The following is a 20,364-nucleotide window of genomic DNA, read 5'->3' on the forward strand; positions in this document are numbered from 1 at the left end:
GAGCCGCTCTCGCCGGGCTGGGACTCTGTGGCGGGGCGGAGCGCGGCGGTTGGCGCGGGGGCAGAGAGAAGGGGGCCGGAGGGCCCGGGCCCTCGCCGGACGCCGGGAGGTACCACCGCTGCCCACGGGGGAGGAGGCGGCGCCGACGCTCGGGCTCCCGTCCCGGAGCGAGGGCCCGGGGTCGCAGAAAGGCCGGCAGTTAAGCTTGCTCCCCGCCGCCTTCGCCGGCCCCCGCGGGCTTACCTCCCCCGGCCTCCTGCGCTCCTCGCGCTCCCGGCCGGGGGAGAGCGTGGTTTCCTGGCGGTCGTCGCTGTAGCCTGGCCAGGGAGCCCGGAGGAAGCGGGAGAGTCCCCGCCCACGGCCCCCTCCCCTCCGCCCGCTAGCCGCCGCCGCCTCCGAGCAGCCGCGGGCCGCCCTCCAGTCCGAGCGGGGGGCGCGGCGGCGACGGCTGGGCAGCGGCTTTGGGCTCCGCGGGGACCGCGCCGCCGCCTCAGTGAGTTATTCCCACGTCCCCCGGGGCTCGCTGCCGCCCCCGCCGGCGCCGAGAGTCCGGCCCGGGCCCAACTCCCTCACGGGCCCCCCGGCGGCAGCGGCGGCGGCGGCGGCGGCGGAGCCCACCGCCCGGGCCCCGATGAGTAACTCCCGGAATAACCGGGTGATGGTGGAAGGGGTTGGCGCTCGGGTAGTGCGCGGCCCGGACTGGAAGTGGGGGAAGCAGGACGGCGGCGAGGGCCATGTGGGCACCGTCCGGAGCTTCGAGAGCCCCGAGGAGGTGGTGGTAGTGTGGGACAACGGCACCGCTGCCAACTACCGCTGCTCCGGGGCTTACGACCTCCGCATCCTGGACAGCGCGCCCACCGGTAAGCCGCGGCCACCTGGCCCGGGCCTGCGCGCGCGGGGGGAAGGGGCGAGCTGCGGTGGACGTCGGTGGCGCGGGGAGAGGTCTGCGGTGGGACATCTGGTGGGCAGCGCCCGGCTGGAGTGAGCGGAAAGGGAAAGCGCCAAGGGAATTCTAGGTTCAGAACGGGTGAACAAAAACTTACAGAAAAGACCCCCTACCCCCAAGGGAAATGATGGCAGCACCAACACCGGGATGCTTTCAAGCCTGGAAAACACAAAGCACCGGGAAGAGAACAGACACAGCTCCCCCAACCCGACTCCTCCTCTTGGGAAGGAGTCTGGAGAGGCCTATCTAATAAGCCATTGAAATTAATCAGCCACCAAGTGATAACTGTCTGAAGGGAGGCTTGCCTTGCCATATGGTGCTCAGTTGACCGTTGACAATTGCCGAGGGGCCGTTGATACCTCGGATTTGTGGAGATGCCTTTTTTCTTACCGCCTGTGACACAGAATGACTTGGAGTTCAGTAGCCAAATGTTACTTGGGACTCTGTGGAATGATTTTTCATCCATATTGTTCTATTTTATATCTTTATATCAATAGAGGGAAAAACAGCCTGAGCTCTTGAACCATTTCTTTGTGTTAAATACTTTTTCCAAGTGGCAGATCGGCATAGGGGACACCTGATTCTATTTTTTGTTACACTAACATCCGTCTCAGTAAGGTGATGTCAGAATCTTACCCATTCACCTAGCAGTGAGTCAGGATCCTTGATTAGTGAATCTTGATTAGTGACTTTTAGGTGTCTGTTATTGACGCTAGAGTTTCTAAATGATTAAACCAAAGGCTTGCTTTCACAAAATAAATTTCAAATTCATTTTCATATAGGTTCATCTTTGGTACTATTTATCCTTGATTCTGTAGAAAATAGTTCACATTTAAAATTGGGTACTTTTCAGTATTCCTAAATGAGCTGCTTCTAAGACATTGATTGAGTTTGGCAAGGCCTTACAAATCTTGGAATGGGCTCATAGTTATTATTAGTAGCAATAAAGAACTTAACACAAGCCAACTCAATTTTTGAACAGCTAATTCAACAAATTGTGTTCCTTAGCTAGCTTTTTAAAAACAGTTATTAAAAAAATTTTTTTTACAGCGACAGTTGTCTCGCTTTATTTCTCGGGCTAGTCTTGAACTCCTGACCTCAAGCAGCCCTCCCATCTCAGCCTCCCAAAGTGCTGGCATTACAGGAGTCAGCCGTAAGGTCAGGCTTTAGATAGCTTTCTGAATATTAAAAAGAGTATATGTACATGACTAGAAGAAAATGAAAAGATTCAACAGCCCAAAAAGGGGCAGCCATTGTTACTAGTTTTTTGTGTGGTCTTACAGAATACTCTATTGCATGGCAAGCATGTGTGTGACTATACTATAAATCTAATCCCCTTTTAAGTACAAATGATAACTATATTCACTCCTCTGCACTTTTGTTTCTTTCACTAAATTATATTGGTGATTGTTCCATTGTTTCATGGCTGCACAGTATTCCAGTGATTGGATACGGTGATTTATCTAACCAGAAGTTTATCGATGGGCATTTTATTATTTCATGTTTTCTTTACAATGATGCAGTGAATAAGTCCTTGCACATATATCCTTATGCATATGTGCTGAGTATTTCTGAAGAAGTGGAATTGCTGCATCAAAACATTGCATATATTTAACATTTTGGTAGATATTGACTAATTGCTTTTTGAAGACGTTTTATGAGTTGACACTGCCAGCAACAGTGTTTGAGGCCTAATGTCTGCCTACTCTTTTTTTTTTTTTTGAGACAGCGTTTTGTTTTGCCACCTGCAGCCTTGAAGTTTTGTTGTCATGCTAGCTCAAACTAGAGTCTGACCACAACCCGTATTTGGAGGAATTCTTGGTATCGGTAATTGTAGCTTTATGAGGAAATTTAAATATCTAGGGTAAAGTGTAACATATTCTTTACTACGGTAATTTTTGAAGGGATAGTAATGTTATCTATATGTTTGTAGTATGGGATGTATCTATCATATTAATAGTTTTATTATCAGTATAAAAGTAGATTTTTTCAGAAATAACTTTTAGAATCTTAGTTTAGTAAGATAATTTTATATATTAATTTGTTATATGTAGTGGTTTATCCTGTTCATCTAATCTTTTAATAAACCTTTTAAGAGCAGGATGGACACAGGACAGCCAACCTTCGTATGAAATACTTGTTGAAATATATTTTAATTTCTACGGTTTAAATTCTTCAGGTTTTTTTTTTTTTTTTAAGAATTGAACAAAATTGTAAGCTCCTGGCTCTTATTTTGCCCCAGTACTATAATACTACTTTCAGTGTTTTTTTTTCTTCAAAATATTTAATAATCAGTGTTCATTGACATTTTGTTACATTCTATAAGATTTACTCAATATTTATTAAGTACTTGATATTTGTTTGCATAAAATTAACATTTTAAAAATTAACTTTTGTTTTTGAAACAATTGTAGTCTTCCAGAAAAATTACAAAACTAGTAAGAGTTCCCTTTTGCCCCTTACCCACCTTCTTCAGCTGTTAATATCTTAGCAAGTACAATGATCAAAACTAGAAAATTAACACTAATATGGTAATACTATATTAACTAATCTATACACCTTGTTCAAATTTCATTTATTCAGATTATATGTAGTGGTTATTATTAGTGTCCTACTAATACTCTTTTTCTGATCCAAGATCACACGTTGCATTTAGTGGTCTCTTCCAATCTGGGCGAGTTCTTCAGTCTTTAGTCAGTGTCAAGGTAATGAAAAACAATTTTGTTATCTCTCAAATTGGGTATTTCTGCTGCTTTTTCATGATTAAATTCAGATTATGTATTTTCGGCAAGAATATCATAGAAGTGATGTTTTACCCTCATTAGTGCATGATACCAGGAGGTACATGGTATCCATGTGTCTCATTAATGACAGTGTTAACTAGGCTAAGTCACCAGAAATTTTACCAGCTGTTGCTTTTGTAACAGCAATGTGATGCCAGTATGAAAAAGATAACTTGTATCTTATGTATTATTGTGAAAATACTTTTGACCTCATGAAGCCCTTCAAAGGGTCTTGAGGATTTCCCTAGTGGTTGAAGAACAACACTCTGAAAGTCACTGTCCTGGAGACAATCTCTGTTTGAGCACATAGAGGCTTATATAAGAATGTTCACAGCAGTTACTGTGGTTTTGAGATAAATAAAGTAAAATTTAAAAAAGAATGTTCACAGCAGTGTTGCGTGTAAAAACAGAAAATTGGAAACAACTTAAATGTACATTAACAGGAGAATGGATAAATTGTATGAATTTATATAGTACAGTACTGTATAGAAGAGAATGTTAAGCAAATAAAGTAAGTTGCAAAAGAAAACCTATGGTATGTTAAAGTGCGGAACAGAACTATTTTAGGGTAGGGTTTTGCAACCTTGGCACTATTGACATTTTGAATTGGATAGGATAATTTTTTGTTATAGGAATGTCCTGTGCATTGTAGGCAGGCATCCCTGGCCTCTACCCATTAGATGCAGTAGCACCCCACCTCCTTGTGGCAACCCACAATATCTCCAGACATTGCCAGATGTCACCTAGTGGGAGCACATTGCTCCCAATTGAGACTCATTGGTTTAGGGATATGTACATGTGTGGTAAAAGTGTGCCACATAAAGTTAATGATAAATACTAAATTCAAGGGAGTGGACCTCCTTATGGTGAAGGGAGTGGAGAGCACAATTGGTAGAAGTACACCAGGGGCTTTTAAGTATTTTGGTAATGTTCTGGGATTAAACCTACCCTGTGGTGAGTGCATAGGTGTTACACACTCACACACAGAGTTTTATTTTTTTTTGAGACAGTCTCCCTCTGTGGTCCAGGCTGGAATGTAGTGGTGTGACCTCGGCTCACTGCAACCTCCGTCCCGCAGATTCAAGCGATTCTCCTATGTCATCCTCCTGAGTAGCTGAAATTACAGGCATGCACCACCACACCTGACTTTTGTAGTTTTAGTAGAGACGGGGTTTCACCATGTTGGCCAGGCTGGTCTCGAACACTTGACCTCAAGTGATCCATAGCTTCAGCCTCCCAAGGTGCTGAGATTATAGGTGTCAGCCACCGCACTCAGCCCGTTCTATATTTTTGTGTGTGACATATTTTTGTGCTTAATTGAAAAAATGCATTATATTTATCAGAGGGAGAACTGAGGTTGCCTTTGATTATTCATCCTTTGTTCCCTAGTTCCACTTACATTCTACATTATATGAATAGAAAATTTATTGGAGTATGATTGAGAATTAAGAAATGGGTAACCTTCAGCATAAGATTCCTTGCAACTTTTCTGGGAGTTAAGGATTCTGGAGTGGTTGGATCATTGTGAATCTTTCTGATACGATTTTTTTCACTACATTTTGAAGATTTTGTCTGGGAGTTGTATGCGGGTCTGTAATATTTTGGCATATCAGCTTTATTTTTTCTTTCAGGACACGCATGATATGTTTGAATTTATGGTCTAGGATAGTTAAACTTTGCAGAGAGGAGCATTTAGTATCTTTGAGTGATATAACTTCTATCTTGTTTCCAGATTCATTTGGCTCATTTGTAGTGAGCAAGAAGATTTTGGGACTATATGGGATGTTATTTAATTAGTTTGGATTTAATTTTGTGAAGTCTGTAGTCAAGTAGGTATAGTTGACATTTTATCATCTAGGCACTGATTTTATAGGAGTTGGGGAGAAATGTGTTTTTATTCATGCTTGCTTTGTGTTCACTTGACTGCACTGTTGTGGTGTTACCAGAGGTAATGGAGAAAATGAATGTAGCTTTCCTGTTAAGGTTCTGTCATTCTTGGTATAGATAATACAAAGTTAAAGGTATAGAAAATCAGCTTTATTCAAAACCAGCTTCGGGTCGTTGTTCATTCAAACTGTTTTGGAATTAGTTCTTTGTCCTTTTCTTTGACCACTAGCAAAGAATGCCTCTCTGGTCATACGTGGAAAAACTTCTCAGATGTTTTATATTCAATTGAAGGTTTAAAAGGGCTGACCCTGGACTAAAAAAAATGAAATGAATTAATAATCCTCAGCTTTTCCTTTTCTGAGTCCCCTATTCTGATCTGTTTCTAGAACTACAGTAGAAAAGGGTATTTGTCAGGACACAAAGCCGTAGGAAAAAACAGGACTTGAGGGAACAATGTTTGGGCAGCAGGATGCCACACCTGGAAGGGATGAAATATCACAAAATGTTTTTTACTAATGACATCTGCAAGGAAAACTTTATTTCCTCATATATCCTACCTATTTTAAAGACTTCTGTAAAATGTCTTTATTTCCTCCACTAAAACAATGTTGTAAATTATGGAAGTCTATCTAGTTCTTAATAGTCCCTGTAGATTGCAGCTTGGTTGAGCTGAGGACTTCAAGAAATCAACTAGTAGACCCCTGTGTCAGTACTTCTCAAACTTAAAGCACACAGATCACTTGGGGACCTTTTAAAATGCAGATTCTGATTCAGTAAGTCTGGGATTCTGCGAGAATATTTCTAATAAGCTCATAGGTGATGCAGATACTGCTGGCTCAAGGACACACTTTGAACAGCAGAGTACTAAGTGACTATTTGTCTACTTGAGATGCCCTGCGTTTATGTTTTCTCCTTTTCCTTTCAACAGATTTCAAGCCTTGATTTTTTGTTGGTAATACATGTCTTTAAAACTAGATTGGCATTATTAGTTGGGGAGAAGAGAATTGTGTACAACTGAAATAAAGGAACATGTAACACCTTTCTAATATATGTACTTTTTGTAAGTGTAATGCTATCTTAATGTATATTTTCGATCCTATACTTTCCAGCCTGTCCCTCTGATTAGATTAGATGTTTCTTTTTGAATGTGTTCTCAAGTAGCCATCCACCAGGGTCTCTCCTCCACCCTCTTTAATTGCTAGCTAGTGTGATCTCATCACACGTGTGCTTTCATCTGTTATAGCAGGGTATGCTGTGTTGTAATTGTCTTTTGCACTGGATTATTAGTTTAAGGGAAAGGGTCTGTGTTATTCTTGTATCTCCATTTTCTAGCAGAGCCATGTCTCTGGATGAGTATTTTCTGAATCAAACACACTTTTCAAAGAGCTTTTGACTCATTGGACCCGAGATTAGATATTATCCTAAAACAAGATAAAAGGAAACTGAGGTTTAGAGAGTTTAAGAAATTTGTTTAGTCACAAAGCTGGTGAGTGGCAGATAGTAGGGATGAATGCCAGTTCATTGCTTTTCCTCTGTATCATTCTCTTTTTCTTTTATAGTATAGTCATTCAGAAACATGACCACCTCTAATACTTTGCTTGTTGGAAAATTGATAATGAAATGTAAACCAATTTAGAAATGAAACTTTGTGATATATACTGTTGTAAATTGTTTAGTGCTCTTTTCAAAACCATTCTTTTTTAATTTTTCTTTTCTTCCCCTCTCCCTCCCTACCCCTCTCTGTCACTCTCTCCCCCTCTCCTCCTTTCCCTCTCTCCCTCTTTCTCTCTCTCCCCCTTCTTCCTTTCTCTTCTTTCTTTCTAGAGTTTCACTCTTGTCCCCCAGGCTGGAGTGCAGTGGCACAGTCTCAGCTCACTGCAGCCTCCACCTCCTGGGCTCAAGCCATCTTCCCACCTCATTCCCACTTCAGCCTTTGAGTAGCTGGAACTAGAGGTGCTCACTACCATGCACAGCTAATTTATGTATTTTTTTGTAGAGACAGGGTCCTGCCATGTTGCCCTCGTTGGTCTTGAACTTGTGAGGTCAAGTGATCCACCTGCCTTGGCCTTCCAAAGTGCTGGGATTACAGTTGTGAGCCATCGTGCCCCGCCTTTAAAAAAAAAAAAAAAAAAAAGTTTCACTCTGTTGCCCAGGCTGGAGTGCAGTGGTGTGATTGTAGTTCATTGCAACCTCGAATTCCTAGGCTCAGGTGATCCTCCCACCTCAGCCTCCTGAGTAACTAGGACTGTAGGTGCACTCCACCGAGCCTGGCTAATTTTTTTTATTTTTTATTTTTCTTAGAGTTGGGGTCTTGCTGTATCACCTAGGCTGGTCTCAAACTCCTGGCCTCAGGTGATCCTTCAACCTCAGCATCCCAGATTGCCTGCATTACAGGCATGAGCCACTGAGCCCTGCTTGTTTCTTTCTAGTGTGTTCTTTTTGCACAGCTAAGGTTTTATGGTGTACATAGTTTTGTTTCATTCCTTTTTTCTACTTGACATATATGTTTTCTGTTTTCCTTATAAGTAATCTAATATGTACTTCCTATATGGTAAAATAAGGTGACAGTTATTTTTATGTCTTAAACTTAACTATTTATAGAGAAATACATATGTATTCCCATATAGGTATGCCATACATACTGTTCTTCAGTTTTCTTTTTAAATATATATCGTCTTGGACATCTTGCAGTGTTAGCACATAAGAATCTGTCTTATTCTTTTTATTAGGTACATAGTATTTAACAGTTAAAAAATATTTTACTTAACTATTTTGATGGACATTTATAGTGTTTCCTTTTTGTCATTTTAAACAACACTGCAACAAGTATATTTGTGTATGCATACCTTTGTTTACTAATTTTTAGCTTTTAAATTGATTTGTTATAGCAATTTCTGTTGTAAATGACATGGTTAAATATTGTCCTCACTGACTTTGAGAACCTTTGTCTTTTAATAGAGGAATTTAACTTGTTCATATGTATCGTGGCAACTGATACATTTTTTCTGATGACTGCTACCTGACTTTTTTTTTTTTTTTTTTGAGACAAAGTTTTCCTCTTATCGCCCAGGCTGGAGTACGATGGCGCGATCTCGGCTCACTGCAACCTCTGCCTCCCGGGTTCAAGCGATTATCCTGCCCCAGCCTCCCGAGTAGCTGGGATTACAGGCATGCCCCACCACTGCCGGCTAATTTTTTATATTTTTAGTAGAGACGGGGTTTCTCCATGTTGATCAGGCTGGTCTCGAACTCCCAACCTCAGGTGATCCGCCTGCCTCGGCCTCCCAAATTCCTGGGATTACAGGCATGAGCCATTGCAGCTGGCTGCTACCTTACTTTTTAACTTTCCAGTTTTCTTGTATTTTTTTTTTTTTAGCCAGTGAGTTAGAAATTTTATCACCTTTTTTTTCCTGCTCTGCTAATTATTACTACCTTTTAATATGTAACAAACAGATTGAAAAATTAGTGGTTTTTTTTGCATGTAGAAAACTAGTCAGTCTCTTAATTACTCCTGCCCATACTTCTTTCTTTCTTTATTTTTTTGAGATGGAGTTTCACTCTGTCGCCCAGGCTGGAGTGCAATGGCATGATCTCAGCTCACTGCAGCCTTCACCTCCTGGGTGCAAGGGATTCTCCTACTGGGTGCAAGCGATTCTCCTACCTCAGCCTCCCAAGTAGCTGGGATTACAGGCGGGTACCACCATGTCTGGCTAATTTTTGTATTTTTTTTTTTTTTTTTTGAGATGGAGTCTTGCTCTATCGTCCAGGCTGGAGTACAGTAGCAAGATCTCTGCTCACTACAAACTCCATCTCCCAGGTTCACGCCATTCTCCTGCCTAAGCCTCCCGAGTAGCTGGGGCTACAGGCACATGCCACCATGCCTGGCTAATTTTTTGTATTTTTAGTAGAGACGGGGTTTCACTGTGTTAGCCAGGATGGTCTCGATCTCCTGACCTCGTGATCCGCCGGCCTCCCAAAGTGCTGGGATTACAGGTGTGAGCCACTGCGCCCGGTCTAATTTTTGTATTTTTAGTGGAGATGGGGTTTCACTATGTTGGCCAGGCTGGTCTGGAACTCCTGACCTCAGGTGATCCACCCGCCTCACCCTCCCAAAGTGCTGCGATTACAGACGTGAGCCACTGCGCCTGGCTGTCTCCTGCCCCATACCTCTTACCTTTTTCATTGTATTGGTTTTATGTAAATTTTCAGGAAAATTAGTCCCCAATTTTTGTTTGCGTTGTCCTGTCTCCCCCACCATACTCCTGTAAATACTTGCTTCTTTTTATGTTGTAAGATTTGCTCAGCTGGGCACAGTGGCTCACGCCTGTAATCCTAGCACTTTGGGAGGCTGAGGCGGGCAGGTTACTTGAGCCCAGGAGTTTGAGACCAGCCTGGGCAACATGGCAAAACCCCGTCTCTACAAAACAATATAAAAATTAGCCCACCATGGTGGTCTGTGCCTGTAGTCCGAGCTATTTGGTGGTGAGGCTGAGGCAGGAGGATCAGTTGATCCTGGAAGGCAGAGGTTGCAGTGAGCCGAGATCATGCTACTGCACTTCAGCCTGGGTGACAGAATGAGACCCAGTCTCAAACAGAGGAGAAAAAGAAAAAAAAAAAGATTTGCTCATAAAATTGCATTAAACGTCACAGTTATTATTATTTTATTTATTTATTTATTTTGAGACACAGTCTCTGTCGCCCAGGCTGGGGTGCAGTGGTGTGATCTCGGCTCACTGCAGCCTCTGACTCCCGGGTTCTAGTGATTCTCCTGCCTCAGCCCCGCAAATAACTGGGACTACAGGCTCGCACCACCATACCCAGCAAAGTTTTGTATTTTTAGTAGAGATGGGGTTTCACCACGTTGGCTAGGCTGGTTTCTCAAGCTCCTGACCTCAAGTGATCCATCCATCTCTGCCTCCCAAAGTGCTGAGATTACAGGATTACCACACCTGGCTCACAGGTATGTTATTAATAATTAATTGGATTTAAAATTGTAGTTCTCTCTTATTACTGCTTCTTATACTATATCTCATGTTATTCCCTTCTTATTTTCTTGGGGGAAAAATCCTTTTCCCTTCCTTTCTTTCTTCCTTTTTTTCCCCTTTTCTTTCTTTATAGGAGTTTGAGTCCTTGCAGGCCTGAAAATTGCTTTATTTTGCTACACTGTCTCTCTCACCCCCAAAACTGACTGATAATTTGGTTGAATATACAATTCTATTCAAAATCTTTTTCTGTCAGAACTGCCTCCCTGTTCTAGCATTTAATGTTGGATATGAGAAGTCCTATGCTAGTCCATGCTGTGGTTATTTGATTAATTTAATGTAATACCATTGTTGGACATTAATAGGTTTTTGGGAGTGTGTGTGTGTGTCTACACAATATGTCACAGGTAGTTTGTTACATATAATTATATTTAGCTTCTTGTAAGAAAACGTTTTAGTCCCATGAAAGAGTTTTTGTTGTTAAAGCAAGTAATTGAGTTTCATATAAGGCTGTCAGATCCTCCAGTTTGAGCTGGTCAGACTTTACTGTTATAGTAGTACTGGGGTCCTTTATCTTTTATTCTTCATTCCAAACACGTTGGCCCAAAGTCCCAGCTCTGCTCTTGAGGACAAGCTCTGCCCTTGGCAGAAGATGTGACATTGTCATATCTACTCAACTATCATATCATAGTTAGTATTCAAGTTACTGAAATGCTAGGTTTTTTATAAAGTTTTTTTTTTATTTAATGACGAAAATTGACCAATTAATATTTATGTTTGTATGTGGTCATGGATAACTACATTACCTGGTAAGGGAGAAAATTTTCAGGTAACAGTTAGAATTGGGCCAACCAGCTGTCTTTTTCCTTTAGGAAATAAATGGATTAGATAAATTTAAATATAAATATTTCTCTGGCTTTGAAAAAGCTAATAACTATAACTATTCACACAATGAACTCATAGGTAAACTGGGAAATACAAATGAAACAAAAGATATCTTTTCACTTCAGTTAGATTGACAAAAATTAAGAGTCAGATTATAGTATGTATTAATGAAGAATATAGGGAAACAACTCTCCAGGCCTTGTGGTAGAGTAAATCTGTGCAACCACTTTGAGAAGCAAGGTGGCAACATCTTGTAAATTAAAAAACAAAAAACAACAACAAAAAACACATGTTTTGCAGCTGAAAACATCTTCCAGGTATATATTCATGAGATTCTCAGGCACATATTTATAAAAATATGTATGAAGAAATTCATTGCAATATTGTTTCTTAAAAATAATAATTGGGGAATTATTAAAAGTTTATATACAGACTAATGAAAACATAAATAAGTAAAATATTAGCAGTTAAAATGGAAGAATTGGATGTATGTTTGCCAAATATATGTTGAGTGATAAAGCAAGTTTCAAAGGACTAACATAGATACTGTGCTTTTTCTTTTTTTTTCTGCCCCCTCCCTACCCCAATACTGTGCTTTTAATGTAAATTTTTGAAAGGCTAAAAAATTATTTATGGAAAAATATATGTAGAAAAAGGATGAATAGACTGAAAGGATTAAACCTTCAGAATGATATTTTGGTATTTTGTTTCTCAAAATATTCTTTATTTTTATTTGTTTATTTTTGAGATGGAGTTTTGCTCTTGTTGCCCAGTCTGTAGTGCAGTGGCACAATCTCGGCTCACTGCAACCTTTGCTTCACAAGTTAAAGCGATTCTCCTGCCTCAGCCTCCTAAGTAGCTAGGATTACAGGTGCCTGCCACCACACCTGGCTTATTTTGTATTTTTAGTAGAGACGGGGTTTCACCATGTTGGCCAGGCTGGTCTTGAACTCCTGACCACAAGTGATCCACCCACCTCGACCTCCCAGAGTGTTGCAATTACAGGCGTGAGCCATCATGCCCAGGCTCAAAATCATGTTTTTTTTTTTTTTTTTTTTTTTTTTTTAGTGAGATGAGACCAATTTGATTTTATTTTTGAAAATTTCAATTTAATAGTAAGTCAAGTCTGAGTTTTGTTTGTTTCAATTCTTGGTTTTACTGGATGCTGTAGCTAAAACAGAGACCTCGCAGTGACAGATCATAGAGCCTAATAAAAGAAGTGCATTTCTTTTTCTTTCTTTCTTTTTTTTTTTTTTGAGATAGAGTTTCACTCTTGTTGCCCAGGCTGCAGTGCAGTGGCGCAATGTTGGCCCACTGCAACCTCTGCCTCCCAGGTTCGAGTGATTCTCCTGCCTCTCTCCCAAGTAGCTGGGATTATAGGCGCCTGCCACCACGCCCAGTTAATTTTTTTTTTTTTTTTTTTTTTTGAGACGGAGTCTCACTCTGTCGCCCAGGCTCCCAGGTTTACGCCATTCTCCCGCCTCAGCCTCCCGAGTAGCTGGGACTACAGGCGCCCGCCACCTCGCCCGGCTAGTTTTTTGTATTTTTTAGTAGAGACTAGGTTTCACCATGTTCGCCAGGATGGTCTCGATCTCCTGACCTCGTGATCCGCCCGTCTCGGCCTCCCAAAGTGCTGGGATTACAGGCTTGAGCCACCGCACCCGGCCAATTTTTTGTTTTTTTATTAGAGATGGGGTTCCACCATGTTGACCAGGCTGGTGCCGAACTCCTGACCTCAGGTGATCCACCCGCCTCAGCCTACCAAAGTGCTGGGATTATAGGTGTGAACCACAGCGCCCGGCCAAAAAGTGAATTTCTGATGGATGTATGCTGGTTATTAACCTCACCTCCTAACCCCCATCTCTGCCCTGTGAGGCTGGACTGGTTCTGCACACTGTATTTCTCCTTTGCCAGTTGGATCCCTGTTGGCTCTGCCAGTAGGAAGCACTAAAGGGAGACTGAAAGGCTGGATTGGGAATCTGACTGTCTCTTTCCTGTTTGGTGTCGTTCCACCCAGCAGGCTAGGATGGGATGTTGATTTCCGTATCAGTATTTGATTCTAGTTTGCATACAGTAGTCCCCCTTTGTCCATGGTCTTGCTTTCCTCATTTTCAGTTACCTGAGGTCAACCATGATCTGAAAATATAAAATCAGAAATTCCAGAAATAAACAATTCATACTTTTTAAATTGCACAGTATTCTGAATAGTGTGATGAACTCTCCTGCCTGGGACCAAATCTGTCACCGTGTCCAGCTTCCCCACACTGCCTATGCTGCCCACCTATTTAGTCACTTAGTAGCTGCCTGTTATCAGATCAACTGTCATGGTATTGTGGGGCTCGTGTTCACGTAACCCTTATTTGACTTTATAATGGCCTCAAAGCTGAGGAGTAGTGATGTTGGCAATTCAGACAGGTCAAAGAGAAGCCATCAATAGTGCATCCTTTAAGTAAAAGGGTGAAAGTTCTCAGGGAAATAGAAAAGATCCTGTGCTGAGGATTCTGAGATCTACAGTAATGAACTGTCTATCCTTGAAATTGTGAAGAAAGAAAAAGAAATTTCATGTTAGTTTTGCTGTCACATCTTAAACTACAAAAATTAGGGCCCACAGTGCATAAGTGCTTAGTTAAGATGGAAACAGCACTAAATTTGTGCTTGGAAGACATGAACAGAAATGTGTTCCAATTGGCGGCAGTTGGGTTCAGTGTTATCTGCACTTTAAGGCATCCATTAGGGAGTATTGGAAAGTATTCCCTTCGGATAAGGAGGGTCTACTGTATTTCCGACAACAGCAAAACTGGACTCTGTACCCTCCTCTGGGACACCTGTATCAACCAGTCATAGCACCTTTTTAAAGGTCTGTATCCCAGTTCCTTGGAGCCTCTTCTTTAAGTCCTTTCTTTTCCCGTTGTTTCCCCACTTCTAAGGGTGGTGTGTTATATTGATTTCTCTTTCCTGATTGGATCCTAATACAATGTGTTTACTAAATCTTGATTCTTATTTTTCTATCTCATTTACCAGTTAAGTAAAAGTTTCCATTGAAATTTAGCTGTTAATTGCCCATCTTTTCTGATGCTAATCATTTCTTGCAGACTAAATTGGAAGGCATTGACTTTTATATTTTGAACAAATGAATTAAACATCCATTGAACTTAAAATTAAGTAAATATTACAGTCTTTTAAGGATGCAGATGAGTTTGTTGGTACTACACATCATTTCAGCATTAAGAACTATGTAATGATGGAAACAGCTCCAACATCCAAAATCAGTTTCACATTGTTCATGCTAGTTTCTTTGGGAAAGCATCTGACATTTATTGTCAGATACCACCTTTCCTTGGAAGGGACAGATTCAATAGATGTAATTAGAAAAAATCATTTCTAAGGGGTACACCACTAATAATTATTTTTCATCGCAGAATAAGTGTACAGTTTTGCAACACTATTATTTTGTAAAAGAAAAATATGAAACTCATTCTTAATTTTGACTCTTCTAAGTACTCTGTTTCAAGGTAATCAGTGACATTTTATTTTGTATCATTAGGGTATACGCCACAAAAATGCCGAAGTAGGTACACAAAAGCTGCAGCATGTGTTAATGTGCCAGAAGCACACAACACAGAGGACCTTTGTTAACTCCCTCATGTTCTCAAACTCCCACTCACCCTCAATATACCTTTTGTGTTCCAGGTGTTTCATGTGGGTTTTTTTCAGGGACCCACTAGGATGTCAATAGACTGATTTACAATGAGTGAAACTTAATTTTATTCTTCTGTTTTTAGGGAAAAAAGTAAATATAAAAGTTGAAGTTTTAAGGGAAATTCACAACACCTTTTTGAGAATGCTTGGCACTGAGTTGATGAACTTTTGGATTTTAGCATTGTATGGTGTGTTTGCCATGTAACACATAACATGCACTTTGAGATCTAGAGCTACAGCCTATAAATAAATACATTAATACTTCTGCACCAAAGCACAGGAATAATTCTGAGGGGATAAATAAAGACTATATTCTGTATGTAGCCTTTTGTTTGTTCAGATGAGAGTTTGCCATTAAATGAGTTTGCTGCTAACTTACTAAAAAAACTGTTCTGGAGTTGGGAGTTTTTTTGGATTTTGGAATTACAGATAAGGCATTGTGGAGAGATAAAGGATTTTTTCTTGCATTTCAAAGGTCATCTTCTGTATCTCCTGGGTCATTTAACTCACTTTTGGAAACCATTGCTTTAAGTTATCAAATAGGGGCTTGTGCATTTTAAGTACCTGTAGGAAAATAGCTCTTTAAGAACATTCCTCCTCATTCTTTTAAACCCATTTCTTTACTCACATACATTCATACGGCTGCACACCATTTAGCTTGTCTTATCATGTCTGGGAATATAGTTAGAGCAGTTTAACCATTTCCTCAGATGGAACTAGGAACACAACATGTTTTATCTTTGTAAGCCTGCAGATTAGCGCTATGTAGTGTAAACAGGTTCTTGTGAACTAGTCTGGTACCTAAGTTACCTTTCAACTTTTGTTTCTGAGGGAAGATGGGTTCTGAATTCTAAACAACTGGCTTTTTTTTTTTTTTTTTTTTTGAGACGGAGTCTCACTCTGTCACCCAGGCTGGAGTGCAGTGGCGTGATCTCGGCTCACTGCAAGCTCCGCCTCCTGGGTTCTTGCCATTCTCCTGCCTCAGCCTCCTGAGTAGCTGGGATTACAGGCACACACCACCACGCCCAGCTAAGTTTTGTATTTTCAGTAGAGACAGGATTTCACCGTGTTGGTCAGGCTGGTCTCGAGCTCCTTACCTCGTGATCTGCCTGCTTCAGCCTCCCAAAGTGCTGGGATTACAGGCATGAGCCAACGCACCCGGAAAACAACTGACTGTTTATAAAATGGACTTGTGGAACATGACTAAGATAAGGTAGCATTTAAATTAGTGGAGGAGATAATGTCATAAGAAATGGAAAACAGCAGATAGTCCAGACATTCATTTTTGGCTTTGGAATACTTACTTATTTATATATTTACTACTTTTTAAAAGCAAATTTACTTTCATGGATATTTGCTTGGGTTAGAATTCATTTATATTCTCAGAGCACACTTATGATAAGAGTATTTGGTTTCCTCCAGGAGTGGATTTATTGTCTTGATGATAATTTTGTTCCTAAACCAACAAGAAATGGAGCAGAGAGTTTGTAATATCAAAATAAATTATTGTTTGATTTGTGGCAGTTTTGCAGGGCTAGTGATAATAAATCCAGAGAGCTTTGAATCGTAATATTTTACATCATGGTGCCTTACTGTCCCTTACCCCTCAGTTTCTTTGCAGGGGATAGTAGAAAATGCAGTAGCTTAGGAGCCGGGAAATCAAGGATTTTATCAAGTGAGCCTATTAACTAGTGGAATGAATTAACATTTACTGAGCTCCAGTCATGTGTCAGGCATTGTATACTTTATCTCATTGTTGTTTGTTAGGCTTCATTTTATTGATGATAAAATAGACCATGAGAAATAAACTAATTTGCCCAAGACTCTGCAAGTAGTAAGTTGATGGTGGAAATTCGAATCTTGGTCTGTCAGTCATTTTTTCCCCCATTTCGAGCCTTTATTCGTCATCTGTAAAATGAAATCACAGTAGTTCAAAGTACACAGGTGTTGTGCTTCTAAAATCAAATAGAGTTTTTACCAGTTAGTGCAGTTATTTTAAAAGGTATAAAAATCTTTTTTTTTTTTTTTTTTTTGAGATGAAATCTTGCTCTGTCACCAGGCTGGAGTGCAGTGGCACAATCCTGGCTCACTGCAACCTTCGCCTCCCAGCTTCAAGTGATCCACCTGTCTCAGCCTCTCAAGTAGCTGGGATCACAGGCGTACGCCACCGCGGCTGGCAAGTTTTGTATTTTTAGTAAAGATGGGGTTTTGCCATGTTGGCTAGGCTGGTCTCGAATAACTGACCTTAGGTGATCTGCCCACCTGGGCCTCCCAAAGTGCTGGGATTACAGGCCTGAGCTGCTGCACCTGGCTTCAAAATATATTTTCTTTTTTTTTTTTTTGAAACGGAGTCTCGCTCTGTGGCCCAGGCTGGAGTGCAGTGGCCGGATCTCAGCTCACTGCAAGCTCCGCCTCCCGGGTTTATGCCATTCTCCTGCCTCAGCCTCCCGAGTAGCTGGGACTACAGGCACCCGCCACCTCGCCCGGCTAGTTTTTTGTATTTTTTAGTAGAGACGGGGTTTCACTGTGTTAGCCAGGATGGTCTCGATCTCCTGACCTCGTGATCCGCCCGTCTCGGCCTCCCAAAGTGCTGGGATTACAGGCTTGAGCCACCGCGCCTGGCCCAAAATATATTTTCTTAATTTTATGTTTCACCTTATTAATTTTCTATTCCTAGGTAAAAAAATGCCAAAAATATAAACAAATCCATTATTAAAATTGCCAGTTTTATGTCTAGTTTTGAGAACTTCTTTTGGAATATGTGTGGCATTGTGCATACTTGTAATAGATTGTCAGAGTCTTCTAAAATAGAATAATTTGTCTAACAGAAAAGGCGTGAAGGAGTTGTGAACTTTGGGTGACACCTTCACAGACATTTTCTTTTTTTTGTACGTAATCCTTTAGCAGCTCAAGACATTTTCTTAATGCATAGTAAGAGTTGGTTGGAAGTAGATGGTGTGGTGTTCAACTACACTGTTTAAATTAAGAAAGACACTCTTTTAGGCTGTGCAGTGGCTCACACCTGTAATCCCAGCACTTTGGGAGGCCAAGGCAGGTGGATCACTTGAAGTCAGGAGTTTGAGACCAGCCTAGCCAACATGGTGAAACCCTGTCTCTACTAAAAATACAAAAATTAGCCGGTTGTGGTGGCACGTGCCTGTAATCCCAGCTACTTGGGAGGCTGAGGTAGGAGAATCTCTTGAACCAGGGAGGTGGAGATTGTGCCACTGCTCTCTACCCTGGGCCACAGAGTGAGACTGTGTCTAAAAACAAACAAACAAACAAAAAGACAGAGACCATGCTTTGTGATCAGACCCAGCTGGGTTTGAATTTGAGCCTGCCACTTACTAATGTTGTGTGACTTCAGGCAAGTTATCTCTCTGAGACTCAGTTTCGTCATCCGTAAAATGGGGATAACAATTGCTTGCTTTTTAGAATTGTTGGGAAAGTTAAATAAAATGCTTGTAAAGAACCAAGCTTGGTACTAATAGATAGTGGCTGGTATTATTAATAGCAACAATCCTATTTTCATTAATTTAGTATTTCTCAAGAGTAAGGAATGTGGACTTTACCAACCAGCTGACAGGTCACAGAGGCCTTGCCCTCATTAGGAATTTTAATTAGAGTTGAGGCAATTTCTAAACCAGTTAAATATTTTGACGGTTCAGGGAAAATAAGATGGATATTCTTGTTGGTTAACCCTCCTTAGTCTCTGTAATACTTTTTGTTACATTTGCGTTGGGGTTAAAGTTGAATGAATTCATAAATTAGAATCTCTTGGTTTGTTGAATATACCACAGTAAGTAGTTACATTTGAATAATGGTTGACTTGTAAATTTTTTTTTTTTTTTTTTCTTTTGAGACAGAGTCTCACTCTGTCGCCTAGGCTGGAGTGCAATAGCATGGTCTCAGCTCACTGCAACCTCCGCCTCCTGGGTTCAAGCAATTCTCCCGCCTCAGCCTCCCAAGTAGCTGGGACTACAGGCATATGCCACCACACCTGGCTAATTTTTGTATTGTTAGTAGAGATGGGGTTTCACTATGTTGGCCAGGCTGGTCTTGAACGCTTGACCTCGTGATCCACCTGCCTTGGCCTCTCAAAGTGTTGGGATTACAGGCATGAGCCACAGCGCCTGGCTGACTTGTACATTTTTTTTGATGTTAGGTGAAATCTTTGAATTTGGGCAAAGTTTAGGGTATAGCTAGGCACCATTCTAGTCTAGAAGGAATGTTTCTTTTTAAGATAAGTTTTAAAATTTATTGCATAATATTTAACATATACAAGTGAATAAACAAGTAATATAACCAATAACTAGAATCCATCTAGAAAGAAAGCATTACTAACACATTTGAACACCCTGTGTAGTATTTCTCACTTGCATTTCTTCCCCTCTTCTCCTAAGGTAACCAACTGTCACAAATTAGTTTTTATCATTCCCATGAGTTTCTTTATGTTACACATTTTTCTATATCTGTAAATAATATGTATTTACATTCAACACTTTGTATTCTTTCTCTCTCTCTCTACTATATATATATATATATATATATATATATATATATATTTTTTTTTTTTTTTTTTTGAGAAGGAGTCTGGCTCTGTTGCTCAGGCTGGAGTGCGGTGGCAGTCTCGACTTACTACAGCCTCCTCCTCCCGGGTCCAAGCGATTCTCCTGCCTCAGCCTCCCGAGTACCTGGGACTACAGGTGCACGCCACTGGGCCCACCTAATTTTTGTATTTTTAGTAGAGATGGGGTTTCACCATCTTGGCCAGGTTGGTCTTGAACTCCTGACCTCTTGATCCGTCTGCCTTGGCCTCCCGAAGTGCTGGGATTACAAGTGTGAGCCACCGTGTCTGGCCTTTGTATTCTATATTTTTAAAAATTCAGCATTATGGTGAAGGGTATGTCCATATTGAATTGTGTGGCTGTTGAACATTCATTTTTGATATTCCATTGTATCCCTAATATATATATCCATTCTGTTGTTAATGAACAGTTATGTTGTTTACTTTTTACTTTTGCTGTTTTATGAAGTGATAATTTAGAGATTTTTGTTCTGTTGTTGAAGCACTTCATGTGTATTTAACTGCTTGCAGTGAAAACTCTACTTTTCTCTTTCAGCCATCATTTCTACCCAGAAATTTAACATTTTACTTAAATCAGTGCTTTGTGAGTGTGAG

At 40.8% G+C, this 20,364-nt stretch overlaps 1 protein-coding gene across 1 annotated transcript in view; it reads left to right on the forward strand.

The window, feature by feature from the left end:
• Positions 1 to 411: 411 nt before the first annotated feature.
• The window catches only part of MIB1 (mindbomb E3 ubiquitin protein ligase 1), a 136,591-nt gene continuing 116,638 nt past the window's right edge, over positions 412 to 20,364 (forward strand). Inside the window, exon 1 of the mRNA XM_010354878.2 lies at positions 412 to 860. Coding sequence (XP_010353180.1) covers positions 632 to 860 — 229 coding nt within the window. The 5' untranslated portion in view covers positions 412 to 631. The remainder of the gene's footprint in view (positions 861 to 20,364) is intronic.

This window comes from Rhinopithecus roxellana, chromosome 21 (genome assembly GCF_007565055.1).
Source record: "Rhinopithecus roxellana isolate Shanxi Qingling chromosome 21, ASM756505v1, whole genome shotgun sequence".
NCBI lineage: Eukaryota > Metazoa > Chordata > Mammalia > Primates > Cercopithecidae > Rhinopithecus > Rhinopithecus roxellana.